Here is a 26,845-nt window from a genome sequence, read left to right as displayed (position 1 = left end):
CTGGAGAGTCACAGGGGTTTGTCACCAACTAAGCCAGTATCTTAGGAGCCATTAATCTTGGGGTGGGATTTGCCTGGTCTTCTGGAGCTCCCAAGACTGTGAGGGACTGGAAGGAACAAGACTCAGGATGGGCCTGACCCTGCAGTGTCTCAGTACGCCTTGGGGTACCTTAGTTACTGGGAAGTGTTATGGAGTTTAGAGCAGAGGTGGGTAGCAGGCCAGTTGGCAGCATCCTCGGCAGCTGCTGTTTGGATAGCAAAAGGCAGAGAGGGGTCATCCACCCAGCGCCAAGACTGGGGGTGGATGACTGGGCCAGTCGAAGGGAAAGTTTGAGGTTATGGTGAAGGTAGAGGCCGCAGGCAGACAGATCTGGCCACCCAGGGTAATGTGCCTAGTTCGTGGATGAGACCCAGGGCCTGGGTGGGTATGAGGTAAGAGGTTGGTCTCCAGGCTGCACACAGTGGAAGGAGAGTGCAGACAAGGCCCTTCTTGACAAGGGTGCTGCTGGGATTGTGGGTGACTCCTGGGACCCACTAATTCATTTGCTCCAGAAGTGATCCCCGAGCCTATTTCCCCTGAATAAATTAATCATTCTCAGATTAGGCCAGAGACCCTGTGTTGGAGGACAACCCTGCCAGACAGGTTTTATTTGCCTGATTGGCCAAGAGCTTTCCAGAGCATTGGGAGGGGAAGCTTCTGAGGCCAGGGCTGGGCTGTTTGGGAAAGGTGTGGTAATTGATTAGTTTTGTCTGCTCTTGTGGCTAGAAGGGGGGCTGGTGTATGGGTGGGGCGGAGATTCCCGTATATGTTTGGGGGACTCCCAGGTGCAAAAGGTGAGTGAGTTCTTTCTCATCCTGCCTAGGGTACCCTGGATCTGACCCTTTTGTGCTGGATTTAGGGACCAACTGCGAAGTGACAGGCTGTGGTAGCTGGTTTCTCCATCTCTGGAGAGCCTGGGGCAAGTCCAGCCTGGATAAGAAGGAAGTCCCTGAACAAAAGAACATGCTGTTCCAGCCAGGGCCTGGTCTGTGCCCTACCCTGGCGGATGCTCTGGGGACCTGCGTATCTATCTAGATAAACTGAGTCGTTTTCACAGCAGAGCCTTGGTTGCAGGAGAAACATGCTGAGCAACCGCCATTAAAGATGAGAGTGCGGAAACCAAACAACCTAGAAAAGCACTTGAGGCTTAGTCCTAGAACACCTAGGCTGTGGCTCTCCAGAAGGAATTCCCAATTCCCTGAGGGTCCCTAAGACTGGCATGGCCTCCTGCACCAGTGGCTTGGTGTAATCGGCCTCTCCTGGGGAATCCTGTTACCTGAGGCTGGGAAGTTCTTGAAGCATTCACTGTGCCCAGCACTACATTCACCCTGCACAGTACTACACTGACTGCCCAGCACTGCACTCACTGTGCCTAGCACTTTGACCGCCATGACCAGCACTATGCCCATCACACTGAATTGCCCTGGTCCCTGCATACTCCTCCCTTGGTACTTCATGTCTCCACCTTACATGTGACCCCAGCCAAGTACAGGCTGTGTGCCTGGCTCTGGAGGGAGGTCAGTGGGCTGCTTCCTGTGGAGCTGCCCGCATGAAGGCAGTAGTTGTGACTGCAGTCTAGTGATGGTTGGAACTGGGCCTCACAGTTGGGGAAACGGAGACTTGGGGGTGACTGGACTTGGATGGCAGCCTGCGGGTGGCAGAATGGGGCTTTGATCTGTGTATCGACTCCCATGTCTGCATGCCAGTATCCGGGAGTGAGGGAGGAGAGGAAGGAGGACAGACAAGGCCCCGTAGGCCACTTCCTGTAGACTGTCATGTGGCTGTCACGTGGCAACAGAGGAAGAAGAGGCACCTTCAGGCACCTTCCAGGCACTAGTCTTGCTCAGGGTGCCATAGACCCCAGGGGAAGAAATTAGAGGTCCCCAATTGGGGACCCTGCCCCTGGTGGCTGCCAGGTTGATACACAGGAGTTGGTGGTACATTGCCTACTGGAGCCCAGTTTCTCCAGGGCGTGGTTTCAGCTCCTTTCGAACCTAGCGTGAGAGAGTGCAGGAGAGTAAGGTCACCCTAAGTCTGCCCTGGGGACACACAGGAGCCGCCTCTTTCTTGGGAACCAAGGACAACTCTTTATAGTGACTCTGTAGACAAGAGAACAAGGACCCCATCTGCAAAATGGAAGGTGCACACCAAAGTCCCTCCTCACCCTGACACCCCAGTCAGATAAGTGCTCTCAGATAAGCGCTCTGCTGTGCATTCACCGGTGTATAGGAACCCTCTGCCTAGAAGCCATTTCTGAGTGAACACCACCACCTCCAGCATTATGGGATCTAGGACAGAGAGCCTGGGCAGCCCGGAGAGCCTGGGCAGCCCGGAGAGCCTGGGCAGCCCGGAGAGCCTGGGCAGCCCGGCTGGATTAGTCTGAACCCTGCCAGGACACTCCAGAAAGCAGCCCAGTTAGGTGATTTTTTTTTTCTCTATCTCTCTCCAGCCCCCTCCCCCTCCCTGCCCACCAGCAGACCCAAACCAGACCCATAACTTAGCATTTTCTTTTAAGTCCATCTGACAAATTGTAGCCAGAGAAAGCAACCGGGGTCTGTAAATGGCTACTTTGTCAGCACGTCTCTGCAAGCTGTAAAAAGTCTTTTGTTGTGTGTCTAGACTGCACGCCAGCGGAATATTTGGTCTGCGTGAGGGGAGAGAGACCTGGTTGGGTTCACTTACCGGCTTATTTCAAGAAGGATTTCAAAACACTGGCTCATAAAGTATCGTGGGCCCTGCCTCCGCCAGCCCACACCAACCTTTCTTGTTTCTGTTGGGTTTTTTTTCCCCTGCCTGCTTGGGCAGTTAGCAATGAGTGCAACGGCCCTGGCAAGGGCCAAGGGACCGAGCTGTACAGCGTCTTTCTTGTGTAATTGTCCTCTTTATGACTGTCTAGACGTCCCGCAGATGCGTGTTCTCTGGGGAAATGGCTTTTCCCTCTGCCTGTGCTAAGTGGGAAGGTTGCAGACGCCACGCTTCCCGGTGGACCGCCTGCCCCTCCCCGGAATGTTCTCTCCTTACCCCCTTAAATTAAAGCACTTTGCCTCCTGGCAGGGTCTTTGTGTTTATAACACATTTACTTGACTGTGCTAATTTTATACCAGGGCAGAGTCGGGTGTGCGCTAGGACACTCTCAGCCGTCTCCTTCCCGAGGGTGAGCAGGGCCTACATTCCCTTCTGCAACTTGTTTTGCCAATTTTTTGCCTTTCTTCTGTTCATGTTTGTACCGGTTCTCCCCCCCTCCCCCCCTCCACCTTTCCTTCTCGCATAGATCCCAGAAAGCGGCTTCTTAAGGAAGTAAATATTGGGACTACTTAAATGGGCCTGAGGCTTTGTTTTGCCAAATAAAGTCATTAATTAGCCCCATTGCCATAGCTACCGGGGGCATTGTTGCCAGGGATAAAAAGGGGTGAGTGCTTTGGTGGAGAGGCTCTGGGTCCCCCAGCCACCCATCCCCACAGGAACTGAGGCACCAGTCAAGTCCCTCGATGCCACCACAGCCAGTCTCATACCCCTCACTGACTTCTCCCCAACTCTTTGTGAAGAGGAAGGCTGCCAACCCTTCCCCTCCCCGGAGGCAGCCACAGTCCCTGGACTAGTAAAGCCAGTGGAGCTGAGACCCAGGAGCTGGGTCTAGTCCTGGAGCTGGGATTGTAGCAGGCCCTGCAGGCCTCTTCCAGAGTGACTGAGAATAAAGGTCTTCCTTGTCCTGGCCAGCTCCAGCCTGACTGTCACACCTGTCCTCACTTCAATGAAACAGGAAACTTCCCCCCTCATTCTCAACATGAGTCTCGCCTTTGTTTTTTTTTAAACAGTGGGCGGGGGGGGGGGGGGGGGGGCACAAAAGGCCGGGAGAGATTTTGGTCCACCAGATATCTCTAGGGACCCCTGGTCTTAATCCTCTTTCTGCCACATAAAGGAGATGGTTCCCCTGGGCTTGAACCCTACATGTATGCACCCCAACACTCAGGACCTCGGGTAAGAGGAAACTGCTCATAGTTCAGCCGTGACTGTGACTTGCAGTGAGTGAGCAGCCACACTGTGTGCTCCCAGGATGAGGCCCTTCCTTCTCTTCCTTTCCCTCCTCTCTCCTTCCTCACACCCCCCAGCCAAAAGGCTAGTAGACTCCTGGGCAGCAGAGGATGGGTTTCCTGTAATTAAGCTGAGGGTAAGAGACATAAGGAGCGACACAGGATGGACAGACAGCACCTGCTTGTCTATAAGGCAGGTGTGCCCTAACTTCTGTGCCTGCTTCTCAGGATCCCCATGGGCATGTGCCTTAAGAGGCTGGGCCACTCCAGAAGTTCTGGGTCCGTCACTGACATCCACAGCTGTGGCATGATTAGCTCCACCCTGCAGTGGTTAGAGGATTGGATGACAGTGACTGTCACCGATCCAACGTGGGATAGCATACCTGTTCTCTCCCTAAATTGGCCTGCTCACCACATCGAAAACACACCCTCAGGCAGGTGAGATGGTTCAGCAGGTAAAGACACCTGCCACCAAGCTCGGGCAACCCAAGCTTGAGTCTCAGTACACACGTGGTGAAAGGGTAGAACTGGGTTTCACTTGTTCTTTGACATCCACCTGTATGCTTGTGGATACATGGCAATTCCCCCACCCTCTGATAAAATGTATAAAATGTTTTAAAAACTGTGGCCTCAGCTGGAGTTAGGAGGGACCCATTATGATGATGGTGATGATATACTTTTTAATAACGATCGTGTCTAGTGACCTCTTTTTAAGTGGCAAGGGACCCCTGCTCCCTCTAACTTCAGTCTCACAGTACTCAAGGAGAGCTGAAGGCCACTCACAGAACAGACACAGGAGAGGAGTTGGGCAAAGTCTAGGATGACTGGGCTCCCTCCCCCCCCCCCACTTTTCCCTCCCTGTTTTCTTCTCTGTAGTTGAGGAGCGAGCTGGCTCTGGGCACTGCCGTGTTTAGGAGGCGAATTGCTGCCCATGTGTCAGGCAAAACAGATGTGGCGGGGAGACAACATCTATTTTCATAATTCGGAACAAATCTGACGAGCCGCCTCCCTTTCCAGTGGGGCCTGCTCATGCAGAAAGCCCAACTCCCTGACAGCTTTAGAAGTATTTATAGCTCCATTGAACTTACATTCCTCTGAGATGGGTTGCTTTCTGCTGATGTGGGGACCTGGACTCTGGATGGGGGTGGGGTGGGGTGGGTGGAGGCTGCTTCAGGAACATCTCTGAAAATCAGAACATGGGACACCCCTATCAATCCTTTACTTTTCGGGGTTGTGTGGTGTCACCTGGAAGCTGACCTTGGGACACAGAACTTAACAAACATCACGCCCCCAACATCCAGAAGGCTGCAGGTCTGAACTGCTTCAGTCCACAGAGACATTGCGATGGCATTGGAGACAGAACTCTGCTGGCCTTTCTTCCTGTGAGAACAGCCAGGGTGGCCTGCCTGAAGTCCCAAGGTGGCCTGATGACCGAGCTGGCCTCCAGCCTCTGACCGTTTGGATTCCATGCCAAGAATCACCTTGTAACACTGGAGCTCCCGCTTCAGCCTGGCCATGCCTGGCCATGCGTGTCAGGGAAAGGAGAGAGGGTGGCGTTGGGAGACTGGGCCATTGCCCATTTGCTTGTCAAAGAAATGAGCTGGGACATGCTGCTGAGGGGGCTGGAGATGTCCCAGTGGTGAAGGAACCTTGTCCCTAAGCTAAGACCTGCAGGCAGAGGAAGGCGGAAAAGGCTCAAATGCCCTAACGTTGGAGGTCATATGAGGTGGTTGTGGGTAGGGGTGAGGAGGCAGTGTGGGGTAGCAGCTGGAGTGAGAGTCTCCCACAGAGGGAGAAGCCAAAAGGGAGTCTCTTGATATTCTTGCTGTGACCGTGCGTGTCCAAGACTCAGCTAGTCTGCCTAGAGAGACTAGTCTGCCTAGAGAGGACCTTCCCTTATAAAACACTCAGGGAGCGTCTTAAAGCTCGCAAGCTTTGCTTGTGTCTGAGGCAGTCCCTAGGTGCAGGTGAAGTGTTTAACACCTGCCCACCTGGTCCCTGTCTGTCCTGCACAGGTTATAAAAAGAAGTTGCCTTCAGACTCTGGTGGATGCAGCATCTTGTACTGATGTCTATGAGCACAAGCCCCTCCCAGGTTCCGAGGTATAAGCAAGGTTCTGTGACGTGCGTGCGTGAGCGTGGATACCAGCGAAGCCATCCCTTATCCAGGCACTGGCTCTGCTCACTGAGCTCTTGACTTCCCTTCTCTGGTCTCTCTTGATTCCTCTGGCCCCAGAAACCCCAGGCATACAGGAGTGTGTTTTTACCCTGGGACACTGAAGGACTTTGGAGCTGCCAGCTGGTCACCGCATTTCCTCTGACATTTGAGCTTTCGGAAGGGGAGCCTGGTGAGGCCCCAGCCAGGCTGCAGCAGGCACTTGAGAGGAATGGGTTTGGCTTTATATGAGGGACTTATGGCAGTGCTGATCTGGAACCTAGACTCAGGTTCTACTGAAGAGTCCTACCTGAATCATTTCCCAGCTCCACTGTCTGTGCTGCCTGTACCTTAACTGCACAGGGGATCACCATTCCCTTCCAGGAAGCCCTTGTGCCATTTGCCTGGCCTCTGAGTAGCTAGCTTTCTTGTCCCTTGCACAGGAGTAACCGCTTTCTTTTCTTTGAATGAGGCCAGTGTTCCTGCCTCAGGACATTTGCACTTCCAGTCTTGAGTTTGTTCTCTTCCCCATCTGCCTTCGTCTTTCACCAGCTCAGAGAGCTGATTGCCCCTGGTGCAGCCACCTTTCTTCCCAGTGCTCACTCACAGTTGCAGCCTGCCCTGAGAGATACCTTGGAAGCTGGTAGAGGATCTGTCCCTGGGGGGTGCAAGGGTGCCCTGCTGAGCTTTGCTTGTACAGGGGTTACACTGACAGTTTATAGAGCCACTTTGCAGATTTTGCTACAATTGTGCTGTAACTGTTGCAGCTTATGGCCATTGGACACATCATGATGTCCTTTGCATGACTGATACATTGATGCTGAGCTTGGTTGTATTTGCATCCGGGTACCATGGCTTAGGGAAGGAAGCCCACACTCGTCTCCTGCCGGGTCTCTTGTTCACCTTTAGGAATGAGGTTGAAGGCTCTTTTCTCAGGGCAGGGACAACAGGAGCCACCACCCTCAGGTGGCTTGGAATTCCCTCTCTTCATTTCTGAATTTTAAATGTTGTGTTTAGAATTAAATCTCCAAACCTGGGAGCCAGGCTTCAAGTGGAAGGGTGGCAGCCGAGGGCTGGCTCCATGTGGTTGCCTGCAGCAGCCAGATGGCAGGTGCTGGGGGGGGGGAGCTGGGGGAGGCTGGGCTGGAAAGAGAGGGGGAGGCTGAGAAGAAGAAAGGAGGAGGCAGCCGTACAGAGGCAGGAGAGGCTGGATATGGGGGGGCTATGGGAGGGGGAGAGGCTGGGACAGAGGGGTTGAGAATGGGATGGAGAAAGGGAGAGGTTGGGACAGAGAGAGAAGCTGGGGTGGAGGGAAGGGGCTTCTGTTGGCCATTTGTTCTCCTGCAGCATGTTGTCATCCTGGGGGTTGGCTGGGTTGTGCCCCAGGGATGGTTGCCCGGAATACCCTCTGGAGGGCAGTCCTAGTGACATAAAGGGATGGTGCCTTCCCAGACCACTTAGTGGGGAAAACCCTAAACATCTTCATTTGAGATGGCAATTTGGAGGCCATAGCACCCACCTTCCAGCAGCCTCTGTGTCTGTAACCCTAAGGCCAGAGGGTCGCTGCTGTCCCAGCTCTCCACCGAGCTGCTGTCCTTCCCATTATAGTCACGGACGCCGCCTCCTCTCCTGACAACGTCTAATCTGCTCTCCGTCTCTGTAATTTTGTCATTTCAAGGATGTTATATAAACGGAATCCTACGGTGTATAGCTTTCTGAGATTGCTTTTTTTTTTTTCCACTCCGAGTAATTCCCTGCAGATGTACCCAGGTTGCCAGGCGGAGCCGTAGCTCATTCCTTTTAACTGCTGAGTAGTATTCCAGGGTGTGACTGTGGGGTGCTCCTCTGACCCTTCACTGTTGAAGGGTACTTAGCCTGTGTCAGGGTGTTGGCTGCGGATAAACCTTCTGTGAATACTGGGCCCAAGGTCTGGGGTGAATAGAAGCCACCATTTGGGGGGATCAGTACCTAGGAATGTGAGTTTCCACTTTTACAAGACCCTTAGCTTCTCAGTAACTCCCCACTTCGCCCTCACCCACCTGTGCCCTTCTGGGTCTTGGAGGTGGAACCCGTCAAATGTCAAGTGATGCTCTGTGGGACCTCACTGTGCTGGCCCGGCACTGTACTGAGACAGACAGTGTCCCTCCCAAGTGCCTCCTAGCAGGTGATACGCAAACACCAGTAACCAGGCAGGAAGGTGGATAAAGATAGTCCTCATGGCTGTCTCCTGGTGAGCTGTTTGCCTGACGCTGGTTACTCTCTGGCAGTCCTTCAGCAAGTCAAGAGATTCAGCTGCCATTTCTACCAGAAAGCAGGAAGGTCAGGTATGGAGAAACCCCAGAATAGACATTATGGAGCCCTTCCTCAGCAAAGCAGACCTCCCACTGACTCAGAGGGGTGTAGCTGGGATGAGGGGCCCGGTGAGGTGAGGGTGCTCCTAACAGGCAAAACAACTTTCAAAGGTCCCAGGATGGGGGTAACAACCAGACCCGCAGGGCTGAAAGGTGTGAGCTGGTGTGAGCCAGTGTGAACCTCTATGACCCAGGCCCTCCGTGAAGTGCAGGGATGAGGAGGGAGAGGAAAGTCTTCCAGGTCTAATGTGCTATGAGGGACCATCAACAGTCCCCGTTGTTATTAGGAATCCTTGCAGTACTGGGGTCAAAACAGTGGGGGAGGGGACAGGAGGCGCAACTGAGGAAGGAGGTGACAAAGGTAGGTAGATAAATCGTCTGCTTCCCTAATCCACAACTAGGGCATAGGGTGGAGTCTCCTTGTGATTGGACCACAGTGCAGAGTCCTGAGTTCATGAAGGGTCACCTCAGCATCTGTGGCCATTGCTGAGCCCCAGTGGGTCTATCCTGAGATGGAAAATTCCAGTTCTTGCTTTCTGTCACTATTCCTTCCTTACTCTCCATGCTAGCTAGCCATTGCCTTGTAAGCTGAATTTGCCTGTCCTGTACCAGCCACTGCAGGTCATTAACACATGGTGACATCCTCGTCACATATGTCCCCTCTGGGTCAGTCAAGCTGCTGGCTTTGTTATCTGATGCTGGCCTCCACTTACGCACCTCCTGTTCATCAGCTGGTGTTGGGGTGGATGGCTGGGACACACAGGAGCCCTAGCAACCACAGGAGGTCGATGCAGTAGCTCTGTGTGAACTTGGTAGGACATTAATTAGTGGCCATTCTGCCCACAGTCCCTGGAGTGGGTGGTATCTGTGTCTGCATTCCAACCTAGAGCTGGGCCACCTGCTGGTGCTGCTCACCACACACACACACACACACACACACACACACACACACACACACACCCCACCTCAGAACTCAGAACAAAGGCTCCTCTGTGGCTTCAGCACTTTCCCCGGAGACCCTAATCAGAACCTTGCCCTACCTGGGATAGAGACTTTTTACTTGGGGAGTTCTCTGGAAAGGAAGCACCAGCTGAGGCCAGGGCCTCTAGGAGATTCAGTTGCCCGAAGCTGGAAGGCTGCACTTGCTTCTGGGGTTGGCTTTGCAAGGTGAGTGTAGAGGGTCAGGAAGAGACATAGTTGCAGGTGTGAGAGAGAGCCCCATGGGCTTATACCCCAGATGGACCTGAACAGACAGACCTGAGCAGCCTTTGGGAGGGAGGGAGGGACCCACACACTCTGTAAACCCTCCCATGTATTCTGTGGCTCTATCTCTTGAGTCTCTGAGGCCACCAACTTAGCCACACCTCTTCCTGTAGGTGGTACCAGGCCCCCTTGATGGCTAGCCATATATAGTCAACACTTCTCCCAGGGGACCTTCCTTACTGAACTGTCAAACAGCCAGAAAGGGTTAGCCTGTGCCCTAGGCTCTTCCTCAGGTTCTGAGTCCTACCTAAGGGGAGGAGACAGGTGCAGCCTGGATGAGCGAGTCATCCTAAGGACATGAGAGGTCTTCCTCAGGACATGTGTTACCATGACCTTTCCGTGCAGTAAGTCAGGAAAAGGCAGGGGAGAGACTATCCTGGGAGTGACAGTAAGACCGGTTCCTGCCATCTCCAGTGTACCTTGCCTCACCCACTGACAGATCGTAGGGCCGAATCACCAGGCCCCTGGGACTCCTGCATAGGGAACGTTCATCCCTATCCATTAAATGGTGTGACCCAGGACAAATCATGATGCCCCTCCAAGTCTCAGACTCTCAAAGGCAAAGAGCTGTCCTGGAGAGCAATGGGGACAATCCTGAAATGACAGTGACCCCTGCTTCTGCCTGTTGCACTCAGTGTTTGTTGTCAATAGTGAAGGAAGATTCTAGATCACTGACTGTATGTCCACATGTCTAATGGAAGCAAGGCCAGCTGGATGCTGGGGAGTGAAACGTTGAGCCACTGTGCTCTAGGGCCTGGGCAGGTCAGCAGTACTCATGTGAATGTGGTACAGCCATGGCCCCGAGGACAGACCTGTCAGCAGGCATAAGCCGTCCATGTAAGATTGTTCTTTGCATGCATGCAGATTGAAGTGGGTTGTTGATGTTATCCCCTGTCCCCAAGAGTTGCCACTGGCTTTTGTAAGTCTGCCTACCCCGTGAATACGCTCCTAACATCCACAGCTCAGCTGATGCCAGTTTTTCTGTCTACACCAGTCACCTCGGGCCACTAGAGCAATCCCCGTGGGGACTTGTGACTCAGGCAACAGACAAGTATCTTCCTGAGGTATTGGGAATAGAGCCGCTTACAACTAGGGCACTGGCATGTTGTGTCTAGGCAAGAACTCTTTTCTGGCTGGTCCTGTGGCTACAACCTTGCCATTCTGTGGTGTGCACAGGTGCAGAGAGGCATATCTGAAGGCTCTAAGCCTGTTGGATCAAGGCCCCGCCCTTAGGAACACTAGTAGCCGCATCTCCAAAGACAAGTGCTCACTGCAGGGATGGGGGTGGACACCAGTGTACAGATGTTGGGGAGATGCTGGGTTGCATGATGATACACAGTCTCCTTCTCCAACAGTAAGCTGTGTCTTGCAGGTTTCTTGTAAGCCGGGCAGCATGCAATCCGGGTTTTTTGTTGTTGTTGTTGGGGTTTTTTTTTTTGGGGGGGGGTGGTTTTGTTGTTTTGGGGGGGTTCTTTTTTGTGGGATCCTCACGCCTACTGAAGAGGGTAGCACCGTTTGGTCGTGGGGTCCGGAGGTGGGGAAGCCCCAGCTTTGTAAACTGTGGGTCGTCACCCCATATGGCGCCACATAACTAGATTTGGGGGTTGCGAAAAATCTGGCATAGGGAGCATGTTTCCGAATGCAACAAGACCAAATACTTAACCAGTTGTTACGGATCTCGGGTGCTGCTCACAGTCTTCCTCAGCCACACTGCTGCCTTAACTCTGAACACAGAATCTGTGTACTTATGTACTGGCCGTGATGTGACGGCATGCGTCACCAGTGGACGGACGTGACCTGAAAAACGCCTCCGCTCATATCTGCAACTACAGTGTGTCACGGATAGTGTTTGACTGAACGTGCGTGCTGTCCTCTGCTCTGGTTGAAACTTGATACCTCGATTGTGGAAAACAAAGGCTTGTACTGTTTCTTTACTACCATCCCTCAGCATATATCAAATTAGTGTATCTTTGGATTGGATTGTGTTAAAATTTTAAAAATTCAAAAAAATTCAAAAAATTTAAGATAATTAACACTTATCTTTATTTCATGTGTGTGAGTGTTTTGTCTGTGTGTATGCATTGTTCTGTTTGCGTGCGGTGTATGTGGAGACCAGAAGAGTGTGTCACATCCTGGAAATGGACTCAGACCGTTTTGAGTCACCTGATACCAATGTTGGGAACTGACCCCAAGTCCTCTGTAAAATTAGCATGCTCTCAGCCAGGAGCCCACTTCCCAGCCCACTTCCCAGCCTACTTTCCAGCCCACTCTCCAGCCCCCAACTTTTTCTAAAAAGAAAAAAAAGCTCTAAATGAATTCTGGTTTGTGATTAGAAGAGATTTTTCAATAATTTCAGAAATGGCCTCCCTACCATTTTGTAGTTAAGTATTTATGCAAATTTGCCTTCTCGTGTTCACTGTTACAACATCAAAATATTGGCCAACTCTAGAAAGCATTGAGGATGTGCAGTGTGTAGTCCTCCAGGACCAGATATTCTTCCAGGATTTAATTCTTTATGTGGAATAAACAGGCATGCCCATCCCATTAGGATGCAGACTGCACTCACACTTGACAATTATACATATGCCAAGAAATACTTTTAAATAAATTTCTTTATGACTTACAATCAATGAATATTTGCGTAGTGTTGTATATACCTGTATACCCGGAGTTACATAATATCTCTCATGTACAAAGGGAACTGCCAGGTTCGGTGAGTTCACTCAGCAGGTTAAAGACACTTGCTACCCAGCCTGACAGGAACCGAATTCAGTCCCTGGGATCCGCGTGGTGGAGAAAACCAACTCCTTTGGTTGTCCTCTGACCTCATGTGCACCGTGCCATGCCCACTAAATAAATAAAACGTAATAATATTTTCTCTTAAGAAGGGGTCAAGGGTAGAGAGTGTTTATACTGGGGAAGCAAGCTCTCGGAGCTGAGGCAGTCACTCAGGGCCACACAGCATCGAGGTATGAGCCAGGAGTAGCCTGTGAGCACCTACAGTGCTCAGTGGTAGGTTCTTGCTGCTTGACTGACCATATGTGGATAGACTCCTGCTTTGCTCGCTGTTTGAGCACCACTATAGCCCCCAATAGTGAGGAGAGGTTGGCCAGGGAGAGTCTCTTTGCAGCGGTCTGGTTTTGTACCACAGTGGTCATGGGCAGCTCGTGAGCTGGCCTTTGAGGGGTGCTAAGAAGAAGTCCAGTTACTTAGTTAGCATGTAGCCTGTGAGCACCTACAATGCTCAGTGGTAGGTTCTTGCTGCTTGACTGACCATATGTGGATAGACTCCTGCTTTGCTCGCTGTTTGAGCACCACTATAGCCCCCAATAGTGAGGAGAGGTTGGCCAGGGAGAGTCTCTTTGCAGCGGTCTGGTTTTGTACCACAGTGGTCATGGGCAGCTCGTGAGCTGGCCTTTGAGGGGTGCTAAGAAGAAGTCCAGTTACTTAGTTAGCATGTTTCTGGCTTGCCAGGCTCATGCCAGTTGAGGATGCCTGCTGGACCAGATTGCCTGCTGACAGACTGGCACCACTACCAGAGGCCACCAGACCGGCCAAGTGGCTGTCACTCCTGACTTAACCGTTTTCTTAGAAGTCCTGGCAGATGGAACAGGTGGTGTTTGCAAAAGTAAGCCCTTCGTGGAAGAGTTTAAAGTTGCCAGAAGAACAAAAGCTGGAGGGTGCTGCAGTACAGGTCAGCAGGAAGAGGGTAGCCTAGGCTGCGGGACTGGTGCAAAGCCATCAGGAGGCCACAGGTGATAAATGGGGGCCAGACACTAGGCAGGTGTGTTAGGCCTGCCTTCCCAGTGGCCCTCATTGAGAGAGCAGCTGGCCTTCTCACCCATAACAACATGCATGGCTCCATTCCTTGCACTGAAAAAGGTTTATTTCTCCGTGTGTGTGTGTGCGTGTGCGTGTGCGCACGGACGCACATATGTGTATATGTGCCCTAGGAGGTCAAAAGAGAGGGTCAGGCTCCTCTGTAGCTGGAATTACAGGTAGTTGTGAGTCACTGCAAAGTGGGAGCTGGGAACTGAACCTGGGTACCGTGCACCGTGGAGCTGTCCTTCAGCCCGAGAGGGCACTTTCCACAGTCGCTGGCTCTGTCAATACTGCAGCCTTACGGAGAAGGTGCTTGGAGATCTCTGCTTTTCCCAAGTGGAAACTGAGGCACAGCGAGGGAGCCTGCATGTTGCGGTGTCACGCACTTGGCCACCGGGAGAGATCTGGAGTTGGGATACAGGCAGCCCCTCACCAGCCCCTCTAACTACCCACTTCTGTCCCAGGCAAGACCAACAACAGCCACCCCTCCTTGGTCCTGAAAGTCAGGGCCACCCCCGGGTGAGCACTGAGACTCCTCCCAGCTGACCCTTGGCTCCTCAGCACGCGGCAGGCCTCAATGAGGCCCCTAGGACTGAATGAGGAGCCATTGAGAAGGGGCTCAATACCCATTGCATTGTGTCCCGGCTTTAGAACTGAGCCTTTTGTCCCAAAGCCTTGGAAACAGAGCCCGGGTTCACTTCCCTTCTCCTGGGTGCTGAAGCCCTGGGAAATGCTAGGCCCTTGAAGATCAGTAATTGAGGAAAATACTTGTTTCCAGGGAACACAGGCACCTCGCTGGGCGGGAGGGCACCATGAGCTACCTCATTGGCCGACACTCATATCTATAAACACACTCATACAGGGGATCTTGCGAGTATGTTGTTAAGATTTCGTAAATCAAAATTTCTTAAATTAAAATGGTGAGTGTAGTTGGCATGGTCACACAGGCCTTGAATCCCAGTACTGAGGAGGCAGGCGGATCTCTGTAAGTTTGAGGCCAGCCTCCTGTCTCAAAAGGTAAAATAAATTATGAATGCTTCTCTTAAAAGGGCAAACAATGGTCCTTAAGGGGTGGATCAGCGGACAACTGTGAGAACCTGAGTTGCCAGAGCCCACGTTAAAAAAAAGCAGGACACAAGGTTTGAAAATAGTACTTAAAATAGGGTTTTGGTCTTTCAGAGGACCCAAGATCGATTCCCAGCACCTGTGTCAGGTGGCTCTCCCAACTGCCTGTAACTCCAGCTCCAGGGAGACCCAACACCTAGATTCCAAGGTTTCCTGCACGTTTGCACACACATACAAACACACACCTGTGCATACATACACATTTGTACACCAATGCAAACAACAGAGTAATACAAAAGATAAAAATACAAGTCTTGTTCTTTCAGAAGTCAACATTCGTAATTCCTTTTTTTTTTTTTTCTTCTGTAAAATGGGTCTCTGTCTCGTACCTCTTTTTTTCCTGTCCAACCACGACTGCCTCCTTCCCTTGGCAGACTTGTGAGCCAGCAACTCTCTGCTGGAGTGACTTGTGCCCAGGGCACATCTGGATATCTAGAACCACATATAGATGTCAGTAAGGAGGTGATAAGACAAATCCCAGGAGTGATGGTAAATACCCCTCAGTATACAGAGCAGCCCCCAACAGTGGGGACCGCCGAGCCCAGACATACCTTACGCCGAGGCTGAGAGGTTGTCAGACAGAGGTCATCTTTTGATTAGTGTGTGAGATCCTGGAATAATGTGTGCCGCGTTTGTTGGGTGCCATTAGGTGACATCTAGAAATACCCCACGCAGTGTGCCCCCCCCCCCCCAACACACCCATGGATACGATCAGCAGGGCATGTTAATGTTAATTCTGTCACGGGCCACTCTGGAGGTTAGCTTTGCAGGGTTGAAAGGTTACAAGCATGCTTGATTTTAACAGTCCCTGCCAGAATGCCCTTCCACAGGAGTGGCCATCCACACCGCCAGCCTCAGACAGGCTCCCATCCTGGACCCTCCCACCACCTCTGCTCAGTAAACCAGGTCCGTCTGACTTATTTTAGATATCTTCTGGATACAGCCTCGGTCACATGGATGGAAGCGTTCTCTCACTGTGAATTCTTTCTGCCCTGCCAATAACTCACGAACAGGATTGACATTGTGCTGACAGCGGGTGTTTAAAGATGTTCGATGCCGGTGACAATAGAAAAAAAGCCCATTAGTTCTTTCCATTTGGGTAATAGCGAGAAAGATAAAAGGTGCGGCTCTGCCCTCCCTTTCTGAAGCAGCGTTTAATCACGAAGCTCTCAAGTGATTAGACAGGCCTGTCACCTTCCCGGGACTCCTTATTTCACAGGCCTGCTCAGCATGCACATGAGATCCCAGTGCTTGAGGCTCAATGCTGGCCTCCTGTGTGGTCACCTCCTGCAACACAGCCTTGGCAGCTTAGCACGGAGGTGGGGATGAGGGCCTGTGTTCCTCTACCGTGAGTGTGGACCTGGACTGCACCCTCTACCACTGAGGGAGAAGCCAGCCCACCTCTTCTTGACAGTCCTTTCTCCTCAAGCTCAAGGTATCAAGCCAGGAGAAACATGCAAAACCAGGCCTCTATTCTGTAGCTCCTAAGTGCCTGTCCCTCCCTCAGCAGGCAGACCACCGTGAAGCCTTTGCTGTCCACTCCCTGCTGGACAGGCCCTGGCTGAAGAGACTACAGAGTTGATGTGTGCCTGACCCTGTGTTAAGATTCCTGCACAGGGAAGGGTTAGCCCAGGGCTCCCCAGTCACTCTGGAAACTTGAGTGAACTGGGCCTCGCAGGAGGTGCAAGGATGTGTAGGTATCGTGATCTGAGAATAGAACTCCTTAGGGCCCAAAGTGTCAGTCATGATCCTAGCAAGGGAAAAAAAGATGGAGGGAGAATGGATGATAACCTGTATAGATGGATGGTTGGGTAATGGACAGACAGATGTAAACATGGATGAATGGGTAAGTAGGTAGATGAGAATGGATGGGTAGGTAGGTGGGTGAGTGGGTAGATGAATGGACCCATACATGGATGAATGGACAGACAGACAGATGAGTGGGTGGATAGGTGGATGGTTGGGTGGGTGGGTGAGTGGATGGATGGATGGATGGATGCAGGGATGGATGGATGGATGCAGGGATGGATGGATGGATGCAGGGATGGATGGATGGATGGATGGATGGATGGATGGATGCAGGGGTGCAGGGATGGATGGATGGATGCAGGGATGGATGGATGGATGCAGGGATGGATGGATGGATACAGGGATGGATGGATGGATGGATGCAGGGATGGATGGATGCAGGGATGGATGGATGGATGGATGGATGGATGGATGGATGGATGGATGGATAGATGGAATAGTACTGAGATATGGGGAGGCCAGGTGGGTCCCGACCACCCATGTGAAACATGATGGGCAAAGAATGGTCTCAGAGCTTCCTCATCCTCATTACACAAAATGTGAAGGCCCAGAGAGAACACCTTTGTCTCTGGAATTCTCCCTGTGTTGAGGATAGGCCATGGGCTATCTCTGGGTGGTGATGTGGGTCACATGTCCCCATCCTCTCCTGATAAAGAGAAAAGGCCTGAGGGAAATGATTAACTCACTGTCTCATGCACCCTGGGGAACCTAGGGACTGCCCAGTAGCCCCTACCTTGTGGAAGGTATATATATATATACATACATACATACACAGTACAGCAGCTAACCAGTTTCCCACCCTCAATCCCACACTGCTTCTCCTGCGGTCCTTGTCACACATGGGTGATAACCTCAGAGGAGAGACTACCTGAGTGTCTTGTTACAAGTTAGGTTGCTTTGGAAGTGGACTTGCTTCTTAATGCTCCCCTCTGTCTTGTTCTATCAGTTTAATTGTGTGTGTTCATAACTGTCATATACAGAAGTGTTTTCATGAAGGGGATAGCTCCTTTCCTGGGTGGGGCAAGATGTCCTCTGGGTCCCCATAATTGTCACTTTGCATGTACCCGCTGATTCCTGTGTCCCCCTCAAAGTGAGATTTGTGTAGAGAAGTCCTACTTTTATTTTTAGCAGAATACATTTGTGTGTGCATGCTGGTGTGGTGTAGAGTGGCTGGTCCCTCAGGGAAGGGATGCCTCAGCATGGGCCTGCAGAGTCACCCCTTCCCCCATACCTGACTGCACCTCCATAGAACATATCTCCCCTTTATCTTTTTACAAACACAACACCTATGCCTAGCTTGGTGTCTGTAATCTCCATTGGAGGTGGAGGCAGGTTATCACAAATTCTGAATTATCCTTGGCTGTATATCAAATTTGAGGCTAGCTTCGGCTACGTAAAAACCTGACTCAAAACAAAACAGGCTGGGTGTCCTGGTACATGGCCTTTAGCCCCAGCACTTGGGGAGTAGAGGCAGGTGGATTTATGACTTTGGAGGCTAGCCTGGTTTATATAAAGAGTTCCAGCACAGCCTGATCTACATAACGAGACTGTCTTGGAAGGAAAAAGCAAACAAAGCTACCAAGAACGGAAGGGCCCTTCCTAACCCTCGCCCTTCCTAACCCTCGTCCTTCCTAACCCTCGTGAGGTTTGTCTCTTCTTTGCTATTAAGGTAGCAGTGACTGGAGGTGCAGGGGTGTGGGGAATGTTACCTGGTCATTCGAGGCCACCTGGCCAGAATGGTACCTAGCAGAACCTGGCAGTTTTCTGAAAGCCTGGCAGTCTGTCCTGAAAACTAGAGCCTGCTGCTGCCTGCTCTCCAATCCTTTCAGGGGAGGAAAGCAATTAAAAAAAAAAAAAAAAAAAAAAAAAAAAACACCATAAAAAGTTCTTACATTAAGAAATGAATGTGCCTTCAGGGGTGTTTGCAGTGGCACCGGAGAAGTGACAAAGTTATTCCTTTGACGGCTAGTCTAATTTTACTTGAATTCAAAGGCTTGGGGGAGCCAGTTCATATTCAAATACAAGAGGCAGTGGGGGGAGGTTGTTGATGGAGTGGCCGGAACCCCAGAGTCTGGGGCTCCTCGGAATGACAATGAGGCCGCCCGCCGGGTCTCCACCAGGCAGGCCTAACGAGATTAGATTTTCATAAATTTCAGACAGTGCCAATTCCTAATTCCTCCTTGTGCGGCCCACAGGCCAGACAGGGCCCTGTACAGGCTGCTTGTTAACCAGGAAGGACGCTGCTACCCTCCCTTGAGGCAGCCCCGGAGCTAGGCTTGGGGAGATCATCCGGTCTAGGAAAAGCCCCACCAAGGCTAGCAGTGGATCTGTGCTGCACTGGAAGCCTGGGGCAGGGCAGCACATCCACCCTGATTCCAGGTGGTTGGAGCCGGTTTGCTCCTCCTGCATCCCAGTCAGCATTGAGGAGTGGAAGGCTTGGGATTCCAGCCCTATTCCTTCACTAGAGCAGGTGCCAAAGACATGGACAAAAGGAAGTCACCTTCTCCTTAACAGCTGGAACTGAAGTGCCAAGTTCTGACTCTTACTGGGATTTAAGGTGTGTGCCACTATGCTCGCCTCATTTTGGTTTTGAGACAGGTTCTCACGTAGCCAAGGCATCATCTCTTAGGGACCAGTCATGGAGGTGTCCCATGTTGCCACACAGTGTGGCTACCTTCTCACTACTCCTGGCTAAACATTTGAAAGCTGTGATAGGATGTCATCGACTTTCTTATTTACTGACAGGTCTCACCCTGTGGAGCACACTGGCCCTGGAACTCATTGTATATCAGGCCGACCTTAGCCTCAGCCCTCCCGCCTCACCCTCACAAGTACTGGGATGGCAGACACAAACGGTGCGCCTGGCTTTACCTCACTTAGAGCCTGTATTTTCTTATAAGAGCCCTGATCCTGAGAGTGTGTTCTCAGCTCTGCTGCAGGCAACATGGTCTGGACACCGTGGCATGGCTTTGCTTGTCTGCCCAGCCTTGCCAGGGCTGGGTCCAGCTGTACCTGGCGTGTGTGAAATCCTGAGGAAGCTGTCCTCATGCCAGGTGTGTCTGTGTGTCGAGGTACAGGGACTCTTCAGTAGTCTGTTCCTAACCCAACACCTTATTCTGCTTCAGTGAGCACTGGGTACCCTGCAGACCCTGTGGGAGAAATGTTGGGGTATCCCCTGTCCTTCTCAATGGCCAGCCACGTTCAACACTGAGCTTGGCTAGACAATTTCATAGACTTCGTTTCTCGTTTTGAATCTGTGCTTTCTCTTCCTGGCTTATGGATTTTCTGGGTCTTTGTCTGGCAAAATTTGATAGTTGTGGAACCCAGTGGCCAAATTCCCTCATTTTGGGGAGCAATTCTACTTTCTGGACACAGGAACTCAGACTTGTCAACCCCAGACCCTGCAGGGCCCTTGCTCATTATCTTCATGTACTGCCAGCTTCCGCCAGCCCTGCTGCCTCAGCTCCTGTCTCTCCAGTCTTCCCATGGCCCCAGACCACCCCAGGAGGAGTGTAGCTGCCTATCCAGTCCCTCAGGCCACCAGAGGACAGGAACAAAGGCTGCTTGCGTCTCCTCATTCCTTTCAGGCCTGATGTGGGCAGAAGCCCCAGAGAAAGCCAGAGGGGTGTCTCGGGCCAGGGTGAGGAGCTCAGAGTTGGCGGGGAGGAGTTGCGGGCCCTTTGGAGGAGTGGGGGTATTGCACAAAGCAGGCCCTGTGTCCCTTGAATGCACCGCTTTATCCTGGGTCCCGACAGCCAGACCTGAGTGCCCAGCACATTCAGGTCAAACCATCCAGCCCTGGACCCGCCTCTCCTGGGGAGACAGGAGCATAGATTCAGTGACCTAGTTATGAACCTCACCGTGGCCCCTCTCAGACTCGATACCTTAGGGTGCCTGAGTGTTCACCAGAAGGGGCCCCTATGTGAGGCATGGGTGAATCTCAACAAAGTTCTTGTAGCTCAACAACCCCACACTGTCCCCACTTGGCTCCTCCCAGGTGAGGTGGGCCACACCCAGAAGTTCCAGGTGTAGCCCAGGCGCCTCTGTTGTGGGCATTCAGACTTTGTGATATTTCCTTCATGGTTCTGTGTTTCATCCGCCCTACAGTGGGGCCTGAGAAAGCACTTACATCAAGGGGAGAGACGGTCTAAGCTTCACCAGACATACAGGGGTCATTCTGTTGTGGGAGAAGTGTCCTGGCTGCTAAGATGTTTAGTTGCCTAGTGGGCCCTGCCTAAATGCAGTCATAGCACTCGCGGTGGTCCGGTGGTGTGCTGGACCTGTGGAGCAGGAAGAGAAGATGGTATTTCAGAGACAGGCTGGGGCTGAGGGATAACCTGGGACAGGGCTAGCCTGGGACAGCTCTGTGAGCTGCTGCCCATTCATGCAGAGTGAAGTGCCCATCTCGGATGTGTTGTCCTGCCCGAGACAACAAGGAAACCTTGATGGTGGCAGGAGAGAGTTAGTCCTGCTTGGGTTTGAGGTTTGGGCTATGGTGGCTTTCAGCCCCTCCTCAGTTCCTGTCTCTGGTAAGCACAGAGCCCAGTCAGCCACCTTGTGACTGAACTTGTGGCCTTGGGGTCCCTTCTCTCTTTTACAGCAGGGAATGCCCCCCCCCCAAGGTCTTCCCTCCATGGCTGGGGAGTCTCTTCACTGTGCCTCCTCCTCTGCCAGGGCCTTTGGGTCGCTTGCTGTCCCTTTGCTGAATCCAGTGTCCTGCAAGACTCCTGGCATCCTGCCTGTTGCTGGGGGCTCTGCTGGCACCAGCTGCAGCCAGCTGCTAAACCTCCACCCGTCAGAGTCAGCAGAACCACCCGCTTAAGCAGTATCAAAATAGCCTTTTCCCTTCCCAGCACCGGAGGGCTTTTCCTCCTTCTAGAAGGGAAATAAGCTAAATCAGAAAACAGGGGGAGGGAGTGTGGAAGGGGCCCAGGGACGGAAATGAGAATCCCAATGAGGGCAGCACCTGGAATGTGTCTTCACTAGGAGGGCCTGTGACCATGACCCTGTGTGGTGGGTCTGCGTTTGTGTGCGCCTGTGTGGTATGTGTTCTTATATGTTACCTGTGTGGCTAATGGTGGTGTGTGTGTGTGTGTGTGTGTGTGTGTGTGTGCTGCCTTGTATTTCTTGGGGTGTCTGAAGTGTGTAGCAGGTTTGACCCATTTTCTACTGAGCTATTTTTTGGGGTGTCAAGAGTATTGAGGTATGGTTTGGGGGCTGCCTGTGGCATGCTGAGGTGTGTAGGACTGGTGGGCTGTTTTGAGGAGGGTAGAAGGGTTTTGGAGTAGCTGAGATTTAAGAGTGTTGACACCCCAACATGGAGGATGTACCAAGGTTAAGCTGATATTCTGGAGCTCATAAGAGGGTTAGAAAGTTTATGTAAAGAACACTGGGGTGTAGGACTGTTATTTTGGGGTGTTGGACTGTTGCTTTAGGGTGTTTAGGAAGTTTTCAGCGTTAGTATATGAGAGTGTTGACGTAGGAACCTGGCTATTTGGCGGATGAAGAGGGGTTGAGTGCTGAAATATTGGGCCGTTTTGGGGGTGTGTAGGAGGGTTGGTGGGGAGTTGGACTGTGTAGGAGTATTGGGATATTCTTTGGCAGATATACAGCCAGGCTGGGATGTTGGTGGTGAGGAGGGTTGGGTATGGCTGGTTTGAGGGGGTTGGGTATAGCTGATCTGGGGGGGGGGGGTGGGTATGGGTGGTGTGGGGAGGGTTGGCTGGTGTGGGGAGGGTTTGGGTGTGTAAGAGCCCTGGGCTGTTTTGAAGGTGGGACGGTTGAAGCATTGCTTGCTGGGATGTGGGTTAGGGTACTGGAGAGCCCCACGCTGGGCCGGGTGTTGCCTCTGCATCTGCCCACACCCTGCTCTAGCCCACATGAGCTCCTTGTCTTCCCACTGTCCCTCTCCAGACCCTGGACAGGGTCTCTGAGCTGTGTTCTCCCCTGTGCCCAAGTCCTCAGCCTCTGGAGCCTGATGTAAAGTCTTACACATCCCTCTGCCCTGCCCACAGCGGAGCTGGAGTTCGTGCAGATCGTGGTCATCGTGGTGGTGATGATGGTGATGGTGGTGATGATTACCTGCCTGCTAAGCCACTACAAGCTGTCAGCCCGCTCCTTCATCAGTCGACACAGCCAGGCCAGGAGGAGAGACGAGGGACTGTCCTCGGTAAGTGGGGCCGTGGCCTAGGTTTCCAGCTGCCCCGTGGAATACTCTGACAGAACCCCTGTGCTAAGGGGAACAGGGAAGTGGGCCGCTGCTTCCTCTAGTCAGTGGAGCAGGAGTTGGAGTGGATAAGGCTCCACATTGTTCTGCGGTTAAGGAGACCCAGGATCGTGTGAAAGTTTGGGCTGGAAGGAAGCTGGGAGTTTGCACCTTCGAGGTAGAAGTGAGGGTGTGTCTGAGCCTGGGGGCCCAGCACTGCCCCAGAAATGGCTCTCGTTACCATTGCAGAACAAGAACAGGAAGTGTCAGGTATGATTCTGTGGGCTCCCCGGAGGAGCCCCACTGTGGGGAGGCGAGGCTGGGAGCTGGATTAACCTTTATAGCTATGGGCTGAGTGGATACAGGTTTGGGGGAGCAGGGAAGTGGGAGACAGTTTAGGGGAGACAGCTACGGCACATGGCGGCAGGTCAGGCCTCCATTGAGAGTCCTGATGAGACAGAATGAGGAGACAGCAGCAGCTGCTTGACTGGGTGCCCACCAGGACAGAGGTGTGGGAAAGGTGCCCCCAGTCTTGGAGCTGTGACCTAGATAGAAGGAGGTGACAGTCCTGCCCTCTCGCCAACACGCCACCAGCACTTGGGCCACATTGTCCAAGTGTCCTGGGAGGCCATGAAAGCAACCGGACACCGAGAGGTCTCTCCCAGGGCCTGAGTGTCTGCTGGCTCCTCAGGGCGCCTCTGGGCAACCCAGGCTTGACATAGTAAGCGAGCCATCTCGGGCTGGAAGGGAACCTCATCCATGTGACGCCTCGCCCGCCAGCTCTCTGCCGAGTGCTCTCTGTGCCCAAGCTCCCCTGATACAGGAGACTACGGGCAGGACCATTCTAGAACTGTGGGTGGCAGAAACTCATACGCAGGCTCCGGCTCCACAGTAAGGGGCTTCCGCTTTGGAGCGCAGGTGAGCCTCTTTGAGCCTTAGAGGTAGAGCCCTGACACTCACCAGAGGGAGGGAGGGAGGAGAAAACACAGCCAGCCTTGGGATCAGGGTTCAGTGTCCTGGGACTCAACCATGCTCAGAGCCCAAGAGGTGAGCATTCTCGTGTGTGCTGGGCCTCTTGTTAGCCTAATCGAGACTGTGTAACTAGTCTCAGCTCATTTACATCCTACCAAGGGCAGTCAGTCACCTAATCTAACCAGAGGAGTGCTCGGTCTCTATACAAGCAAGCAAGCATTTCTATACAAGCAAGCTCTATACAAGCAAGCAAGCAAGCATCTCTATACAAGCATGCGCGCGCACACACACACACACACTCACAGACCCACATGCCGAGCAAACCTGGGGGATCCTAAAACTGCCCTCTGTTACTGAGGAACAATTGCCGCACCAGAGGGCCTCATCCTAGCTGACATTATAAGCCTGTGTTTTGGTGTTTTAGAGCTGTGAGCGTCAGGGGCCACCTGGGATCCAACAGCATCCTCTCTGAACTCCAGAGTCAGTGCCTGGGTAATCTCCTGCAGGTGGGACTTGTCCCTCCTGACTGTGACATCAGGCCCCCTTTGGGAAGCTCTGTCCTGGCCTCAGGTGTTCACAGTCAGCAGCAGTGGGGTGAAGGGAGGCTCTGTGTGGCTCACAGTGCAGGATAGGACGCCTAAGACAGGAGCACATATACAACCCCCATCTCCAGGATGGCTCAGCAGGGGCAGGGAGGATGGAATGAGCTGAGCCATGCTGGGCACAGTGCCCCAGTTTTTTTTGGGGGGGGGTGTCCCAGGCTGGCAGAGGCACCTAGAGTCTAAGGGCTAAGCCAAGACAGAGCTGGCCGTCACCCGAGAAGCAGGGCTGTTCCTGGCAGGTTTGGGCATCTCTGCTTGCGTCAGGACCAGTTTCAGTGCGTCACCAGTTTACCACGGCAAGATCTGTGACAGACACGGGACTCCTGACTGAGGCCCAGGACACAGCCTGAGGGCAAAGCCAGCACCTGCTGTATAGGAATCCTGCCTGCCATGCCCCGGCTCACCTGGCTCATTTGTTATCTCCGTTACCTAGCAATAGGCACTGCCAGCTGCCTGGCAAGTGTTCTTCACACAGCACATAAGCCATGAGTGACGTCTGGGGCTCCCTCCCTCACAGAGGAGCAACTAGGGCTCAGAGAGGTGGGTGGGGCACTTGCCTAAGGCCCAACAGCTTTTGTGGTGAGCGAAGCTCCCACAGCCCATTGTGGGGTGTGGTTAGCCAAGAGCATGGGATGTGAAAAGGAAGGCTCTGGGTACAGATGACAGAGAGAGAGAGAGAGAGAGAGAGAGAGAGAGAGAGAGAGAGAGAGAGAGAGAGAGAGAGAGAGGCTCATTCTGCATGGACACCTGAGCTCAGCTGCTGCTTCGACAGACAAGAACCCGGCCCTCCTCCCCAGACACCGGGGCCTCAAAGAGACCGTCTCCACTGTCTCCCCAGTGCCACCTGGCTGGATAAACAGAGAACCCAGAGGAGACCTGAACAGAAGGTGACAGTTCCCTTAGGAGTCCCTGTCTTTCCGACATAGTGCATCTGAAGTGTCTCCAGGCCTTGTGACTTCCCACAGAGACCTAGATACAACTGTTGTCTGCCTGGGCTCAGTGTGCCACACTAGGCTCGCCTGCCTACCCAGATCTTGCCCTTTGGATGTCTCTGGCAACTGGGGTGGGGGCTCCCCCTCCTACTTACGAGAGTAGGCCACAGATCCATCTCCTCACCACCTCCCTTAGGGGAAGATCACCTCTCTTCAGAGGTACAGGAAGAGCAGGTGAGCCTGTCTAGATTCCTGAAGCCAGGTCTCTGCTTCATTGTCCCCTGCTGTGTCCCACTGGCCAAGTCCTCCCCCTCTCTCCATCCCCATCTCTCAGTTTCTCTCTCTGAGATGCTTTTTCCATGCGATAAACAGTATGAAGGGTGATTGACATGAGGGTCAGGTGTAGCTTCTTAGCATCCACCAACTTCAAGTGTTCATTGAGACAACTGGTTCCTGCCTCCACACACAGCCCGTATCACCCCTGAGGAGTGTGGTTTTTCAATGAGGTCACCTCAGACCAGGAGCTCAGCTAGGGCCTGAGATGGATCCACGCTTTATATTCTGACCAGCCCTTGGCCTAGGTCTCCTGCTCACCGTGGAAGCACTGCCTGTCATGTCCTTGTTCTGGGGCCAAAGGCAAAAAACAAACAAACAAAAAACCCTGTAGTAAAGCCAGATGCAGGGGTCAGCCGGAGCAGAAGCCCAGGCGTGGATCCATACAAAGCTTCAGAGGGATCCAGACCATTCTCAGCCTGGGGCAGGGTGGCTCCCAGCTCTCCACCGGCCAGAGGTTTGCTTTGCAGAATATGATGGTTGACCACTTGTCCACAGGAAGGGAATGATTGTCACTATGGAGTTGAGGGGACAGTCAGAGCCATGTCTGGAAGCTGACCAAAGAGACTTTCCAAGCAAGTTGTAGCTCTCAGTCTGGAGTTGCAGCCAGGAGGGCACCATCAGGCCTTAGCAAACTGGCCCAGCCCAAGCCTGGGTTTATAAATAAAGTTTTATTGACACACAGTTATGCCTGTTAGTGTTTTTATGAGCTATTAGGATTTAACAAAACAGAGACTGACTGTTTGGAAGGTTTTTTGTTTTGTTTTGTTTCTAGTACAATGTTTTTAGTTATTCTTTGAGAGTTCATGCATACTGAAACTTTTATTCTGACCATTTGCGGAAATGGCGGCAGACTGCTTTGGGGGAAGTCCAGAGGGAGAGGCTGTGGAGAAGTCGTAGTTAACTAAGGTATCCTAATTGAGAAGTGATTGTATAATAGGAGCCTGCACCCCAAGCAGTGTGGGAGGAGCAAGAAGGAACCCCAAAGCCAGTTCTAGAACACAGTTCTAGAAGAAGGAAGGGAGGGGCTGTCCTCACTGCTGACTAGGGCTGGCAACATTGGCTACAGAATTGAACCCTGCCTTTCACCTCCCCCTCAGCGGCTGCCTGAAGCCCCAGGGTTAGGGAGCACTGAGAGATGGTTAAGTGGGTGATCAGTTGCTGTGACTTAAGCATGTGCTGTGAACCACACTAGACTGTAGGCACA

The 26,845-nt window shown here is 52.5% G+C and overlaps 1 protein-coding gene across 2 annotated transcripts in view; it reads left to right on the top strand.

Annotated features, from left to right (window-relative positions):
• Positions 1 to 26,845, top strand: part of Pmepa1 (prostate transmembrane protein, androgen induced 1) — a 51,080-nt gene that overhangs the window by 20,717 nt on the left and 3,518 nt on the right. For both annotated transcript variants that reach the window (XM_034494619.3, XM_034494618.2), the window contains exon 2: positions 22,609 to 22,763. In XM_034494619.3, coding sequence (XP_034350510.1) covers positions 22,609 to 22,763 — 155 coding nt within the window. The remainder of the gene's footprint in view (positions 1 to 22,608; positions 22,764 to 26,845) is intronic.

The sequence above is a fragment of the Arvicanthis niloticus genome, chromosome 2, assembly GCF_011762505.2.
Source record: "Arvicanthis niloticus isolate mArvNil1 chromosome 2, mArvNil1.pat.X, whole genome shotgun sequence".
NCBI lineage: Eukaryota > Metazoa > Chordata > Mammalia > Rodentia > Muridae > Arvicanthis > Arvicanthis niloticus.
The sequence above is the reverse complement of the archived record's forward strand: the minus strand, read 5'-3'. Positions and strand labels throughout refer to the sequence as shown.